This window comes from Suricata suricatta, chromosome 6 (assembly GCF_006229205.1).
Source record: "Suricata suricatta isolate VVHF042 chromosome 6, meerkat_22Aug2017_6uvM2_HiC, whole genome shotgun sequence".
Classification (NCBI taxonomy): Eukaryota; Metazoa; Chordata; class Mammalia; order Carnivora; family Herpestidae; genus Suricata; species Suricata suricatta.
This window is the reverse complement of record NC_043705.1, coordinates 20970806-20988638: the sequence shown is the minus strand read 5'-3', so window position 1 is coordinate 20988638 and position 17833 is coordinate 20970806. Positions and strand designations below refer to the sequence as shown.

At 38.4% G+C, this 17833-nt stretch overlaps 1 protein-coding gene across 1 annotated transcript in view; it reads right to left on the bottom strand.

Annotated features, from left to right (window-relative positions):
* SLC27A6 (solute carrier family 27 member 6) overlaps positions 1-17833 on the bottom strand; it is a 74995-nt gene that overhangs the window by 16023 nt on the left and 41139 nt on the right. The window contains exon 5 of the mRNA XM_029942496.1: positions 3831-4025. Coding sequence (XP_029798356.1) covers positions 3831-4025 — 195 coding nt within the window. The remainder of the gene's footprint in view (positions 1-3830; positions 4026-17833) is intronic.

The following is a 17833-nucleotide window of genomic DNA, read 5'->3' as shown; positions in this document are numbered from 1 at the left end:
CACTTGTATTTCCGCCTCTCCTCCCAACCAATTCCCATCACTGTTAGTCCTAGAATTATTTTTCTATTTTCATAATTCATACTTCCATTCCATCTGTAAACATAATTTGAAGACGTTCAATCTTCTATATTTAAGTGGATTCAATCAATCCTTTTAGCTGAAGATGATTCCCTCATTTCTAAGTTCTGCTCTGTCTTCAGGGTGACTGGGCATTTCCACTGAGTGAGTTTTAAAGTATTTGCGTTCTTATAAATATATGGGTATTATAGTCTCTGATTCTGTTGCGTTTTGAAAACACCTCTTTATACTCAAAGAACAACAGGGTCAAAAGTAAAATTCTTAGGTGAATGTATTACGTTCGTTTTTTGTTTCTTTTCTGGCATTGAGTGTTTTGTCTTCATTTGGAGAGATGCCTGAGCTGTTTTGTATCTTCACCCTACACTTTTTATAACCCTTGTTTTCTTGGCCTCAGCATCTCCTTACAGATCTTTAATTTGTGCTCCATAGTTTTACCAGCCTATATTTTTCTGATGATCATCCTGCACCAGGTTGTTTGTTCCTGGAACACAATGTGCTCTGTTGCTAGAGATTCAAGTCTACAAAGTTTTCCTTTATTAGGTTTCAAATAAAAATCTTCTCTTGATTTTTTTTTTCTGCAGGAACACCAACTAGCATATGTCAAATAATTGTTTGTTTCCAAAATCTGTCTAATTTATTTTATATCCCTATTTGCTTATTCTTTTTATTGTGTGACTCCTTAATCCTGTCCATCTTGCCTCCTACCAATGTCTACAGCCATTAATGTGGTGTTCGCCTCTACAATACTTTCATTTTCCCTTTTATTTTTCTTTCTTTGAACTGAGTATGTCTACTTTTCAAGTCCTCTTGTTAATTTACATTTCCCTTTAACTTTCATCTCTTGAGCTCTTATTTTTAAAGAGAATACTAGTGCAATCTATGAACTTAGGGGAATCTGTTTTTCTAAACATTCCCTGGTCATTTCAGAAGGCTTATTATTTTCTATGCATCCATGTATTTTTTTCAGCTGCCCTTTATTAAGATTTATCTTCTCTCTATTTTTCAAGTTTCATGTTCTCTAGGGATTTCCCATCTGTTCCTTCCCAATTATGTGATCTCCGGGTGTAGAAAAGGAAAAGCCAGTCCACTGCTGTTACTCAGGTCTGTCTCCCAAATGCACTGTCACAAAACTTGTAAGTGTTTGCTCTGAGGATATAAAGGGCACACAGAGCCCTTCAGCTGCGTGCTTTTAAATGGTAAGTGTGGCACACAAGAAGGGCATTTCGGTCACAGCAAGGTTTTGTTGATGCCTCCTCTTTTTCCTTCTCTGTTCATATCCCGTCTCTGTTTTTGAGAGTCAGACTTAATCAAATCTCCCCACATGCTTATGAAACAATGATTGGTCCACGTGTTTCTGATTCCCTGCTGTGTAACAAAATAATACGCACATGAATGAGAAAAAATGGAGAATTCATATCATACGAGGTACGATTTTTTTCTTTCCAAACTGAAATAACTAAGTAAGTTTCCAAATCAGTTGAAGACAATCATGACTTCGTGCTTTATTGACAGTATTACAGTCTGACAGGGAATTTAAGACATTATAAAATTATAATGAAGTCAAGCCAGTAATGTAAAATACAAATCCTCATTGTGCTCCTGTTGGATGATTACTTTGCAATGACTCAGTTTCACGAAGGAGCTTTAATATGAATACCAAATTTTTAATGGAACCGGTACAGTGAGTTGAGAAAATTAACTGGAAGGGGTATAAAACTCAGTAAAATCAGCCCTTATTTTCCTCAAAATATTTTTCAGAATGTAGATGCATTTCTGTGATATCAATAAGACCCTCAAAATCCCAACGAGTACAGCATAAAAATAGTTTGTATCTTCTTGAGGTTACACACATCAGAGCAATTTCTATCAGCTTTGAATCTCTGTTTTTACTTTATAAAAATTATGTTTATCTCTTTTGATGCTCCTCACTAAATATTTATTTTACATTTCTTTCATTTATGTTCTTGATTACTTCTTTCTTTTTATTTTCTTTAGGTTTATTTCAGTTGTTTTTTATTTGCTTAAAAAACATTTTTAATGTATATTTATTTTTGAGAGAGAGACAGAGCATGAGCAGGGCAGGGGCAGAGAGAGAGGGAGGCACAGAATCTGAAGCAGGCTCCAGGCTCTGAGCTGTCAGCACAGACCTGAGGAGCTGTGAGATCATGACCTGAGCTGAAGTCAGATGCTTAACTAACTGCGCCACCCCAGTGCCCCTCAGGTTAATTTTAAATTAACCCCCAGAAATGAATATTTCGTTCACCAAGTTTCAACCTTTCTTACGTGAGTCTAAAAATTGTGCATAATGCTTTCATCTTGATTCAGCTCAAATTATTTTTTAACTTCAATTACTTTTTTTGTTGATTCATTGGAAATTTATAGATGTTTTATTTCCAAATATATAGGAGATGAATGAGCTGTCATTTAAAACATTTATTTATACTTGAATTAAACTGAAACATCAACTATATTCAATCCTCTGAGATTTGCCGGAATTCCCTAAGTGGCCCAGTAATCTTTGTGAATGTTTTACAAGTGCATGAAAAGAAGGGGTATTGCACAGTTTTTTCAATTTATTTTTATTTATTCTTGGTAGGCTCCACAATCTGTGTGGAGCCCTGTGCACAGTCCTACATGGGGCTTGAACTTACGACCCTGAGATCAAGACTTGATCTGAGACCAAGAGCTGGACACTCAACTGACTGGGCCACTCAACTGCCCATTTTTTGCAGTTTTTTGATGCAGTGTCCTATATATATTCATTAGTTCAAGTAGTTTGTTTATTGCATTGATCTTTATCATTGCAGAGTTTCTTTTGCTTATTCCATCAAATACTGAAAGAACTATAATATGCTACTTATTATGATGCCAGCTTTATTTTATTTCCACTTGAGGTTATATACATTTTGCTATATAAATTTAGAGATTATTTTCTTCACATTCACTTTTATACTTTAAAAAATATTGGTGAGTGTAGGGAGACTGGGTGGCTCACTCAGTTAAGCTTCTGACTTCAGCTCAGGTCATGATCTCACGGTTTGTGAGTTCGAGCCCCATGTTGGGCTCTGTGTTGACAGCCTGGAGCCTATAGAGCCTGCTTCGGATTCTGTGTCTCCCTGTCTCTCTGCTCCTCCCCTGCTCACATGCTATCTTGCTTTCTCTCAAAAATAAATAATACGATTTTAAAAAACCTTCTTTTTAAATACAAAATATTGGTGTGTGTTTTGACAATTACTTTCTCCAAATCAACTGAAGACATCTGTTCAATCTCATATTTTCCACAGTGCTACTGAGAAATCAGCAGGAACTCTTTTATTCCTCGATAAGTGGTTTTGGGGGTAGCTTTTAAGATTTTGGTAGTATCTTGATTCATTAGAAGCCTGTACGTAATTTTTGAGTGATATAAAAATGAAGGGTAAGCAGAAACACTGCATTGAAAATACTCAGGAAAAATGGAGAGAGTCAAATTAACATGTAGCAGAAACTTTGCTTGCTGTTTATACACTATATCATTAAATCTGAAAACAGAACAAAAGACTTTATCCTCACATTATAGAGGAAAACATGTGAGATGGTTGAGGTTCTCATAATCCATGTTCACCTACCGGCCATTACTTTATAGAAGTTTTCAACTTAAAAAAAAAAAAAGGAAAAAACATGACAATATTTATCATGATTTACAAGCAGAAAGTCTAGAAGAGAGGTAGGCAGATCTCAATAAATTTCCTGTGTAAAGAAAATACTGTACTTACTTTGTGAAAGAAATTTGTTCTCCCAACGGATCCGATTTTCCCGGTGTTATTTACAAAAGAAATGTTTCCTTCAGTAGCTCCATAAAGCTCACAGATCTTAATATTTCCGAATCGGTCTAAAAACTCCCTCCACACGTCACTCCGTAGGCCATTTCCAACGGCCAAACGCACCTGATGATCCTTGTCTCCTTCTCTCTGTTAGAGGAAAAGACTGGACTTGTAGTCAATCCGTTTCAGCTCTCTGTTCTTTCTCATTATTACTACTTACGTGGAAATATCCGGAAGTTAGGCGCACATATGCAATAATGGAAGGGAGATAAAAACAAATCATGTTTAAGTCTCGCAGAAGTGTAACTAACACTGGCCTAGAACAATATAGCTTTTACTATCTGGTAAAGGCTCTGCCTACATTCCAGATTCTAGATTACGAAAGCCTTATTTTGGTAGCGATTAGGTAAGGAGGAAAGTATACTTCAGGAAAAAAAGGAGTACTTTGAAAGAATTATAAAATGTACTTGAGTTCACATTCTCAGGCCCACGACTTACTATGTATGTAACTTGGAACAACAGGTTAAATACCATTATAATTCTCATTTTATTCACTTGCTGAGAACTGACAACACCTATATGCTGCAGTATCCACGTAGACCCAGCACCGAGGAGATGGGAAACAATAAATTGAGGTCATCTAATCACTGTAATATCTACAGTGCAAATATTATGGCAACTACTTGTAAATATTATTTTGAATGCATAATATACTCATGTTTTATTTATAATTCATATTTTATTTAAAAATTTTAAATGTTTTATTTATATTTAGGAGAGAGAGAGAGGGTGAGTGGGGAAGGGGCAGAGAGTGATGGAGACAGATTCTGAAGCAGGCTCCAGGCTCTGAGCTGTCAGCACAGAGCCTGATGCGGGGCTCGAACCCATGAACTGTGAGATCATGACCTGAGCCGAAGTTGGACACTTAACTGACTGAGCCACACAGGCTCCCCTAATTCATATTTTAGAATTGAAAGAGAAAATAAGACTATATTTTCCTCTACATTCAATACAATATAATATATTAAGTAACACGAATTATGCACTGATGAAAAATGAGAACTTCACATCTGTTAGAATGGCTATTTTTAAAGAAGATAAGGAATAACAGGTGTTGGCAAGGATGTAGAAAAAAGGAAGCCTTTGTGTGCTGTGGATGGAACTGCATTGATAGAGCCACTATGGAAAACAGAATGGAGATTTCTCCAAAAATTAAGAATAAAACTCCCATAAGATCCCATATGATTCCACACTGGGGTATTTATGTGAAGGAAATAAAAACACTAACTGAAAAAGATACGTACTCCTATATTCACTACAGCATTATTTACAGTAGCCTGGACCCCAAAACAACCTGAGGGCCTACTGAGAGATGAATGGATAGAAAACATGTGGTACACACACACACACACACACACACACACACACACAGAAATATTATTCAGCCAAGAAAAGGGAAACATAGCCATTTGCAACAACGCAGGCAGACGTTGAGGGCATTATGCTTAGGACCTTGCGGCGTTAAGCATATAAGGGGAGACTTACATTCCGAAATAAGTCAGAAGGAGAAAGGCAAAGACCATGTGATCTCACTTATATGAGAAATCTAAAAACAAAAGCAAAACCCAAAAAATCCCAAACCCAAAGCTCACAGATATAGAGAGCAGAGATGGAGAGTGGGGGAGGGTGAAACGGGTGAAGGGATCTAAAGGTACAAACTTCCAGATATAAAACAGTCATGCGAGTGTAACGGCCAGCATGGCGGGTGCAGTTAATAATGCTGTACTGAATATTTCAAAGTGGCTAAGAGAGTAAATTTCAAAGTTCCCATCACAAGAGAAATAAATTTCTAACGACATGTGATGTTGGATATTAGCTAGACTTATTTTGGTGATCACACTGCAGTATACCTCAACACTAAATCATTATGTTGTACACCTAAAATTTACATAATGTTAAATGTCAATTATACCTTACCAAAAAAATTAGACTGAGAATATACTGTCAATGTAGTTATGGTAAATCCATGATTTCTTCTGAACTACCTCTATCCTCACAAAAGTAATACAAACTTAACAAGAAATAATAATACCATTAACAATAGTAATAAAACAGAGAAATCAATGTCCCTGACACTTATAATTAAAAATGATCGATTGATCACATTCTTTATCTCAGTTCCTTGTCAGCTTTAAAGGAAAGATTTTAGTCGATTAATTCTCAAGAACAAAGAGGATGTGAATGAAAGGAAAGTAAATAGGGAACAGCCACTGGACTAAGCGGAGGGACTGATAGCAAAGTCCACAGGCAGAGACACAACGGATGCTCTGAGGCGTTAGGGAAGCGTTCTTCAAAGAGAATACGGAAGGCAGAAGGCTGGGTCAGAAGTGTTTGAGAAGCAGCTAAACCCACAGATACACCAACACAGATGATGCACCTGGGAGTCTGCCCTGGCTACACATCAGCCAAATACTGGAGATTTACTCTCTGGAGAAGCCCATCCAGACAGGCAGCGGTCTGGGTTGAGGAATCTATGAAAACAGGAGTGCAAAATAAAAGGTGAGATCATTCAGCTCTTCTGTTCTGATCCCAGAGCAAAACCAATCTGCAGTGATGGAAATCAGAATATCGTTGATGTTTGGTCGGGACGATGATGGATTCCTGAATGGAAGGGGGAAGGTCTTCGTGAGAAAAATAAAATTGCTTAAAAAAACTTGAAGTGTTAAATCATAATGAGAAATTTCAGCTTCAGGGAGGAGTTTGAGATGAATTAGTATTTCAATAGTAATTCATTTAGATCCTAATTCATTAGGCATTTAGAAAGCTAAATGCCTTTTTAAAAAGGCAATTATTAGAAATAAAATGTTGCAAAAGTCAAAATGTATTTTAAACGCATTATGTGTCCCAGCAATGAATAAAATTTACGTATAATAATTTCTTTATAATAAAAAGCTGATGATCAACATATTTAAATTTTTTTATGTTTATTTATTTATTTTTGAGAGATACAGAGAGACAGCGCGAGCAAGGGAGGGTCAGAGAGAGAGGGAGACACAGAATCGGAAGCAGGCTCCAGGCTCTGAGCAGGCTGTCGGCACAGAGCCCGATGCAGGACTCGAAACCATGAACCATGAGATCATGACCTGAGCCAAAGCCGGATGCTTAACTGACTGAGCCACCCAGGCACCCCTGATCAACATATTTTAAAATGATCACAACTATATTGGTACCAAAGTGGGAGAAGAAATGTACGTATGTAAATATGTGAGTAGGAAGTCAGGTAAATGACAATTAAAACTGAAAAACCAAGGGGCGCCTGGGTGGCTCAGTGGTTAATTGTCTGATTCTTGATATTAATCTGTGCAATTGAGCCCTGCATCGAGCTCTCTGCTGACCCTGGAGCCTGCCTGGCATTCTCTCCCTCTCCCTCTCTGCCCCAACCCATTCATCTCTCTCTCTCAAAATAAACTTAAAAAAAAAAAAAGGAAGGAAAAAAACCCCTGAAAAATCAATAGTAATATACATATTTTATTGAGAAATATGTGATTGTATAACAACCCAAAATACCTTAATGTAATTAATGTTTACCTCTTGAGATCAGGCATTGATAGCAGGGGGTTACTGTTTATCTTGAGAGTTATTTGATTTTTTAAAACCATAGAAGTCCTTATTTGATAAAATAAAAATTAAATTAAAGAAACCAAATAAGAGACAGACAAGAGTGTGGGTATACTGAAAATAAGACTCCAACTTGCCAATTTCCTTAGTCCCACATCAATAGGGTTTAAGGTAAACGTTCTGCAGACAGAGAAAAAAACCTCACTCAGACAAGAGCCCCTTCTTAGGCAGAGGATTGTTTCCTACCACTAAATATAACCCCGAGCAGCTCTGTCCTGGTTCCCAGCTCCTCTGGGCATGTTGGATATCGCCTACCTGGCGTGGAAGTAGCTCTTGGATTTTCCACTGCCATTTTTCTAGACAAAACAGTAGTGCTGCAAATCTTAGGATTTATTCTGCTTGAACAGAGAACAATCTTTTATTTGGTACAACTTTTGGATGCTTTTCAGGTCAGAGATGAGTTTCAGCAAGTATCATTACTTCTAAAATGTGTTGGTACATTTTAGAAAACAGTAAGACAGTGGTTTATAAACCAAATTTCATAGACTTGAACCTGTGTGGGACACAGCTGTAGAAGTTTATTAAATGACATTCATTCAAAATGATTCAACTGGTAGAAATAAATCAAGTTATCAAAACTAGGATAAGGCTTTTGTCTGAAAAGATCAAAGCCCCTTATCTAACTCTCAAGGTATCTTTATTCTACTGTCTTACCTGGGTGGCTCAGTCAGTTAAGTGCCTGACTTCAGCTCAGGTCTTGGCCTCATGGTTCATGGGTTCAAGCCCCATGTTGGGCTCTGTGTCGAAAGCTCGGATTCTAGAGCCTGCTTGGGATTCTCTGTGTCTCCCTCTCTCTGCCCGTCCCCCCACTTACATTCTCTCTCTTCCTCTCTCTCTCAAAAATAAACAAACATTTAAAAAAAGAGAGGTAACTTTAGTCTATGATCTTCTCTTTTAAAACAAACTCAGGAGATCATGTTTTGAGGGGTCTGACAACAGATGAACTGATTCATTATTTACTATGATGGGAAAAAAGGTGTGTTTCTTCTGATTTTGAAATACACAAACACCATAGAAAATTTGGAAAGCACACAAAAAGTAAAAAAGAAATTTAATAATCTGCAATCCTACTACACCAACATTAGTTTTATATATCCATACATATACATGAAAAATTACAATCACACTATACTAGAGCTGTATCTTCTACTTTATTAATACAATGCTATATTTGGTACATTATCTTAAGGTATTTGCTTTTATGTTTCTAAAACATAATTTTTCATGTTTATATGTTTATAATATCATTACACCACAATTAATCTACTATTGCCTATTTTTGGATAACTATTTTGTTTTTATTTATTTTTTAAATCATTTATTTTCAAATTTTTTAAGATGTTTTATTTATTTTTGATTCAGAGAGATAGACCAGGAGAGGAGGAGGGGCAGAGAGAGAGACACAGAATCTGAAGCAGGCTCCAGGCTCGGAGCTGTCAGCACAAAGCCTTATGTGGGGCTCAAACCCACAAATGTGAGATCATGACCTGAGGAAGTCAGAGGTTTAACCTACTGAGCCACCCAGGCACCCCAACTATCTTGTTTTTAAATATTCAGCCATATAAATAAAACTGAGTGAATATCTTGTCTATAAATCTTTGCAGCTCATTCAGATAGATTCTGAAGGAACCTACTAGTTGTAAATTTTTACTACTTTGTTACCAAAATTGTTGTATTACAACAACTGTATTATATCCTACCTCCTCCAGGTACTTGAACTAAGAATCCATGTAACTTACAATGTTAATTTGAGGAGAAAATGTGGAATATTCTCTTTTGGATTTTATTTGTTTTCTTTGATTTTAGGCAAGTTGAATTCTTGTCACATAATAATTTATTAATAAGATTAGCACTTTGTTTTAATAGTTAACAAGATTTGTTTCCTTTTATTTTTATTTTTAGTATTTGGATTCAATGTGCTTATTTTTGCAATTAAATATATTATTCTCTTGTTAATATTTCTACTTAATTTGTGACTAAAAATCTCGTTTCCCATTCAGTAATAAAACAAAAAAATGAAAACTATTTTTTCTTCTTTACATGTAACTGTTATATTTATCTAGAATTAACTTTGTGAGAAAAGTATAACTTTTAAGATTTCAGGTCCTGATTTGTCTCATTTACGGCCAATTCAGATTCTAGGAACATTTAGTTTTCAATTTATTCAACTGTACTTATCCAAAGACTTGCAAATAGAAGTTCTTCAACAAAAGTATAAAATTTTATAAACATCTTTAAAATGATTCAGTAAATATGTGCGCACAAAATACTTTTAAGCAATTTTTTCTAAAATCTTCCTTTAAAAGATAACTGAGAATCTAAACCTAAGCACTCCAGAGAAAGTACAACATAACTGACATAACTGATATGAGAGATATACATTACACTTGGGTCCAGGTTACTGCAATAAATAACTACGGTTGTCAATAGCATTATTCAGAGTTTTGTTTGCTTTATTCAAATCCTGAGCCAGGAAGTATCTATAAATGAAAATAATATGATTCCTTTGTTTATTGCAATCATGTAAAAATTATATAAAACCTGGTGCAAGCCCCAAAGATAGTTATTTTGTCATACACACACTAATGCATATATATATATATATATATATATATATATATATATATATATATATATACACACATATATGAGACAGGGAAAGAGAGAGAGAAATAAAGAAAAGTTTTAAAAACCTAGTTTGCACAGAACTGGAAATTTTACCTAAATACATATAATAAGAAATTATCATAAAGTGTCAATCAAAGGTTTGTGAACTACAGCCGGTAGGGGCCAGATTTAGCCTACTTCCTATTTTTGCGAATAAAGTTTTATTAGAACACTGTCACACCCATTTACATGGACTACCAAGGGTTTTGTAATACAGTGGCAGAAGTAAGTACTTGTGACAGAGGAAGTATGATCCACAAAGCCTAAAATAATTTACTAATTAACATTTTAAAAAAAAGGTAGCTGACCTTTGTCTTAAAATAGTAAATGAGGTTAAAAAAAATAACAACTTAATATTGAGACAAATCAAGCACTATCTGGTTAATTGGAAGATACACTAGTGCTGCAAGAATTGGTTCGTTAAACTTCGTCCAGATTCCTGTGTCTGTTGGTTTTATGTTTCTTTCTGAAGATGAGCTTTATCTTACTGGAAATACCTGGAGTTGGTTTGACTTATAAAGTGGACGAGTAGCTTCTCATGCACATTGAGCATGTTGGTAGGTGGGTAAAATATCGCTCAGATGAGTCTTTTTTTTTTATAATAGTTTATTGTCAAATTGGTTTCCATATAACACCCAGTGCTTCTCCCCACAAGTGCCCCCCTCCCTGACCATCACCTCCTTTTTTTTTTTTTTTTTAAAAGACTTAACTGGATGGCTCAGTTGGTTGAGCACTGAACTCTTGATTTCGGCTCAGGTCATGATCTCAGGGTCACGGGACCCAGCCTTGCATTGAGCTTCACAATGAGCCTGGATGCTGCTTCAGTTTCTCTCTCTCTCTCTCTCTCTCTCTCTCAATCTCTCTTGCTGCTCCTTATGCCTAGTCACACACTCTAACTCCCTCTTTGAAAGTAATAAAAATAAAAAAGCCTCCTCAGCTAGTGATGTGAATCTGTGGGCGGTGACTGGAGGCCAAAGACGGACATCAAGCAGAACCTGACGTAATACCCACATTAACCTGGCATCCACTGGCATGATGAACTGAGAAGGTTGGTAGGGGTCAGGAAATGGACAAGGGGGATCAGCAGAAAGGCAACTGTGAGAAGGAAAACATAATCAGGATTGGTAAAGGAAGCTTTAAAAGGTGATCCTGGAATGTATGGAAATTGGAAGGTGGGTCTAAGGGTTGCTAATTCTATTTGGTTTTACATGTGTCCATTTTGAAATTGCTCAGAAACTAGCTAGTACATCATCTAAAATACAAATTTCTCAACTTCTGCCTACAGTTAAAAAAAATCCCCTTCTCTATTCATAAGTTCCTTCAAAAGTTTTTTAAATTAATTTTTTCTAATGTTTACTTATTTTTGAGAGAGATAGAGACAGAACATGAGTGAGGGAGGGCCAGAAAGAGGGAGACACAGAATCCAAAACAGACTCCAGGCTCTAGGCTGTCAGCACAGAGCCTGACATGGGGCTCAGACTCACAAACTATGAGATCATAACCTGAGCTGAAGTCGGGTGTTTGACCGAATTGAGCCACCCAGGTGCCCCCCTTCAATCCTTCTTAGAACAAATTCCTAGTTCTTCTAATTCTCCCAGAGGCATGAGGTTATTACCTAAATATCACTAGATACCTAAGATGCATTGGGAATGGAATGAGGAGAACATGCATAAATATAAGTGCAATTAGATGACTGAAGGAATCCATAACATCTGCATATATACATGTACAAGAGAGAGACACAGACTGACAGAGAACAAGGAACGAGAGAGACAAAGAGATGGAGAGAGAGAAAGGATACATGAAGGACAAGCAGAGACCTTGTTTCGGAGGGACAAGCAAGGGCTTTCAGTACCATGTACCCATTCCAACTCGGACGCACGGTGCCCAACTGATGAGACCATACAGGAGCCACATCAACCGGACCAAGGCTCTTCCTTCTTCAAAGTTGCTGGGGAGCTGTTTCGCCAGCAGGGTCTGCTGGTTGAGCTGCTATAGGACAGGCAGTGGTTGAACTACAGCAACTTCCGTCAGAGTCATTTATCTACTTATTCAATTGCTAAGTGGGCAATGCCCTCCTGGCAACAAAGTCTTCTTATTCCAGAACATGTGCTTAACCCTCCTCAGAAAATCTAAAAACACATCCAAGCGAAACAGCCTCTTTATATGCCTATGAAAAGTGAAACTCTGGAGGCTCTGCTGAAGTACAGGTAATTTGGCATCAACTTTGATTTCTCAGGAAACAAAGAGCATTTGTGGACAGATGGAGACACAAAAAGGAAATAGAAATTAACAGTGAAAACAAAGGGGCGGCTCCTCTCCGCCTTCCATCTCTGATAACTAGCTGCTTAAGGCGCAAAGCAAAAACATGGTCTCATTCCTCAAGGATCATCTAAAATTTATAACAACACATGTTAGGGATTATGATTCTTCCATCTTGATTCTATTTAACGTAAGACCTCTTTTTCCTAAGCCCGCTGATAATTATGCATGCATAATTGCATATGTCACATCAACACACTCTATATAATAATAAGAAAAAAACAACATTCCAACACTTGGCTTCCTTACAGCCACTCCAATGTTATACCTTGAAAAAAATAAAGGCGGCGCGCCCCGTGAGTATTATAGAATGAGCACAAAGTGATACTAAATGCAAACAGACTGTCAGAGAATCCCCGGGCGAAAATCCAGGCATAAAACAGCAGACTCTCTTTTACTGAAGGGGAAAGGAAGGGTGGGGGACAGGGTAGGGGGAGGCCTCTTTTCAGAAGGGACCACAGAGTGCTTGAAGGGACAGATCTGCACCGCTAGCCGGGTGCCGGCTCCGGCCCTAGAAGTCTTCGCCTTGTTTGCCTCTCCAGTCTGGGTCTGGGCAGGCCATGGTTTCAGGGATGCCAGGCCTCAGTTACACAAACCATTTCAAGGCATAAACAATAGCTTGAAAAGCCCTCTGTGATTTCAAGTGTTACAGCAGAAAGCGGCCACATCCTGGGTTTATTATACACTCCTAGATAGAACAGGATGAGGGACTGCCATTTACAGTCCACTTCGGAACAGGTGTTTTCTGCCCTGGCAGCACTCGGGGGGGCCTGGAGCCGGGGCTGGGGGTAGAGCCATGTTCAGACCAGAGACATTTCAAAGTTGCCTTGTTTGAGAAAGACTGGTTTGAAGTCTCTGGAAACTGGCCTTGAACCTGAATTTTATTTCATCTAAATAGAAAAGGGCTGTGTAGACACAAAGGAGCGTGGTCTTCCCTGGAAACCCAGATAGAGGGTCACCTGAACCACAACTGCTGAGATTTATTAACGAAATATTCTGAAAAGCACAGGGGCCGTTGCTAAGGTAATTCCTGCTGGGAGCGGGATCCAGCAATGGTCTGACTTGCTCCCGGCAATGATGCAAACCTTTGACTTATCCAAACTCCCTCAGTGAGCTCTGTCCTCCTCAGGAACTTGACTTGCTGATTTTTAAGTACGAATTTTTTTAATGTTTTATTTTATTTTTTTAGAGACAGAGAGACAGAGCACGAGCAGGGGAGGGGCAGAGAGAGAGAACCTGAAGCAAGCTGCAGGCTCTGAGCTGTCAGCAAAGAGCCTGACATGGGGCTCGAACTCATGAACCGTGAGATCATGACCTGAGCCAAAGTCAGGCACTTAACCGACTGAACCACCCAGGTGCCCCTTGACTAAAGATTGTGCGGGTCATGAGCACACAATTATCCTAGCAATGAGGCTTGTTACATTGGTTACTTTATTAAAAAAAAAAAAAAAGTCAACAGGGGAGGCTGGGTGGCTCAGTAGGTTATGCGTCTGGCTTCAGCTCAGGTCATGATGTCACAGTTCAGAAGTTCAAGCCCCGGGTTGGGATCTGTGCTGACAGCTGAGAGCCTGAAGCCTGCTTCAGATTCTGCGTGTGTGTCTCTTTCTGCCCCTACCGCACTTACACGCTCTCCCTCTCAAAAGTAAATAAACATTAAAAAAATTTTTTTAATAATTCAACAAATTTTTACTGAGCATGAGCACATATTATACGTCAGTACCAGTGTGAATACTGAGGATATAACTAGAGATGGGAAGGATAAAGCCCTTGCTTTTCCCAGAACCTACATAATAGTAGAAGGGGGAGATTTAGAGAGAATAATAGAAATTATATATCAAATCCGTAATATGGTAATAAGTTCTATGAAGAAAAACAAAGCAGTGAATGAAGACTATGGATAAACACTGTAATCGAGTCCAACTTCACTCTTGGCATCTGACTACTGACCGCCTTCAGGCCTCAACACTCCCTTTCTTTCCCTGCCCCACATCCCGGAAAGCTGGAGAGAAAGCCCAGTTTTCCTTCCTTTGGGAGCAACAGGAAGTTCAAAGCACACAAGTAGCCACTCACCCTGGTGCCTCCTCCATATCACAAGAAAAGCCAAGCCCATCCCTTTCTCCTGCTTTCTATAGCCATTTAAAAAAAAATTTTTTTTAAACTGTCTTTATTTATTTTAGAGAGAGAGAGAGACAGCATGAGCAGGGGAAGGTCAGAGAGAGAGGGAGACACAGAATCTGAAGCAGGCTCCAGGCTCTGAGCTGTCAGCACAGAGCCTGATGTGGGGCTCAAACCCATGAACTGTGAGATCATGACCTGAGCTGAAGCCAGATGCTTAACTGACTGAGCTACCCAGGCACCCCTGTAGCCATTAAAAAACAAACAAACAAAAAAAAACTTTTATTTATCATGAGAGATACAGAGACTGTGAGCTGGGGAGGGGCAGAGAGAGAGGAACCAAAGTAGGCTCTGCCCTGTCAGCACAGAGTCCCATGTCCCATGTGGGGCTCGATCTCACAACCCATGAGAACATGACCTGAGCTGAAACTAACAGTCAGACGCTTAACTGACTGAGCCACCCAGGTGCCCCTGAAGCCATTTTTGGATATGCCTGGGACCCTGCGCTGCTCTCCCCAGAAAGCCCAGTTATGTAAGTAATAAACCTGTTCACATTCCCTTGGTGCATGTATGGTATCATAAGTCTCAATATCTGTACCAAATCTGGGGCATCTGAGTTGCTAAGGTGACCACACCACACATCAATAGGATTTGTCAGTAAAGCTCTCTGTGGCGAGGGGGGATTTGGATGGGCTAGGGAGTGAGCCAGGCAAATATTTGAGGGACCATTCAAGGGGAGGAAAGTGAGAATCCCCTGGCATTGAAGAGAAAGCAAGGAGGGCAGCAAATGTGGTGGAGGGAACACGGAGAGAGAGCGGGTGTGGCAGGGAGGCAGGGGCTGAGGGGGCCTCCCAGCAGAGGAAGCAGACCCCATAGAGCCGCGTGGTCCAGGTAAGGGAATGGGGATTTTCTTCCAAGTGAACCATCAGAGGGCTTTTCAAAATAGTGACATAACGTAACATGATGTATATTTTAACAGAATCATTCCAAATGCTATGCAAGAAAAGAATTTAGGGGGAGAAGAGTGAAGTGGAGAAGGAGCCAGTGGTAAAACATCAGAAGAAACCAGAGCTGGCTCCGATGAGAGCAGCAGGGAGCTGTTAAGTTGGGGTTTGGTTCTGGATGTATTTGAAGGTCAAATGTGGGGGGTTTGCTCAGGGATTAGATGGGGTGAGAGGGAAAGAGAAGCTTCAAGGGAGATTCGAGGGTGTGTGTGGCTGAGGACTTGGAGGAATGGAGGTATCATGAACTGAGATGGTCAGGTTGGGGCAAGGAGTGCTTGTTGACGGAGGAGGTGGTGAAAACATTTTTGAGATCAGATGTCAGGAAGATTAAGGAAGATCCGGTAATGGAGACCATGTAAAGCTCTCAACTGGCGCTCATGAGCTTGGTCCATATGAGTCTAATCTAAACATACACTGGTAAAGGGGAATCTAAACCTATCAGGGGGCAGACTGGCTCTTTAACTTAGGCATATTCCCTAAGATAACAAAAACCATCTCAGGAAGGCTCTTCTAGAGAGTTCCTTGCCACTGAGATCAATCTGTTTCCATTTGAATACCTGCACTTACCCCATTAACCCTTACATCAACTTTGGATGTAACTGCTATTACACTCATTTTCTAGATGAAAAAACGGCCATGTTGGCTGCTCAGTAATTTGCCCAAGATCACAGAGCTTTTGAGACATGGAAGTTAGGCTTGAATTTCAAACTCCCTGATGCCCAGGGGTGAAGAAATTAAATGACTTGCCGGGTGTCACATGGTGAATTAATGGAAAGGCTGGAAATAGCCTCCTGATATGTTTAATCTAAATTTATTGTTATTTTTTTCCACTGGGAATAAAATTATCATCTGGAAAATTCTAGTCATTTATCATTTGCTGAAGATTCTTGGGCTTGCTCACTGCAGGGTAAAGACTGGCCATTTCTCACTTTGATTTTCTATGTCCATAGCAAGGAAGTCAGGGACACACTATTAAAGGAAGAGGCAATGTAAAAAATCGCAAATAAATGATCAAATAAATAATCTTAGATGTAAATCTTAAGATTTAAAATCAATGTGGACTGTAGGAGAACCTCACCCACATGCCACATATACAGGAAAAATAGTATATAACCCAAGAGGATATAAGCATCATATTTTCAGGATGTCTAATTGTATATTTTTGCTTTTGGTGTTTTGTTTGTGAAAATACAATATTATTAAATTACTAATATGTTAATGTTTTAAAGTTTTACTTTAAAATTATGCTATATTGAAACTGGCTTTTATAATTAAAATGTGATTTTTATTAGTCAAAGACCAATTATTTTCAACACTCATAAAAATTACTCTAATTTTACAAGGACACTTGCAGAAAACATTACTACATTCTGCTTAAAAATAAAATCCTTCTATTTATATTGGGCTTTTCCAGTGTAGATTTTTTCACATATATCTCATAACTGGATTATGAGAAGCAAGGGGCAAGTGAGGACAAGTGAATATTGTCACCTATTTTAGATAAACATCGGAAGTATGGCTCAAAGACAAGTGACCAACAGAAAGTCATACAACAGGAGTTTGAAATTGAGGGGCACCTGGCTGGCTCAGTCAGTTAAGCGTCTGACTTTAGTTCAGGTCATGATCTCATAGTTCATGAGTTTGAGCCCCACATCGGGCTCTATGCTGACAGCTCAGTGCCTGGCTCCTGCTTCAGATTTTTTGTCTCCTTCTCTCGCTCCCCCTCCTCTGCTCATACTCTGTCTCTCTCTCTCTCAAAAATAAACAAACATTAAAATTTTTTTTTAAAGTTTGAAATTGAACCTGTGTCTTTTGATCGCATAATTAATGCACTATCTGATGACTTTGTGCATAAAGCAAATTTGTTGGGAAATTTAACAAATAAAGCAATGTGTTCTTAATGGAAATCACAGCATGAATGGTAAAAGATAGAAAGAAAAACATGTACATTTTATATGTATCACTACCAATGAAATCTGAATCATTAAATTTTATATTAGCAGTTAAAAGCTTTTAGTAATTTACACAGCCTAAAACATCTCAAAATACTCATTAATTCCCTGTTAATTCTACTAGCATTTACGATGCTTGTAGTTATTTCTTAGTCCTTCTAAGGACCCTATTTCTATAATTGTAGTTTCTAAGCAGAAAAGAAGGTTCTCGGAACTT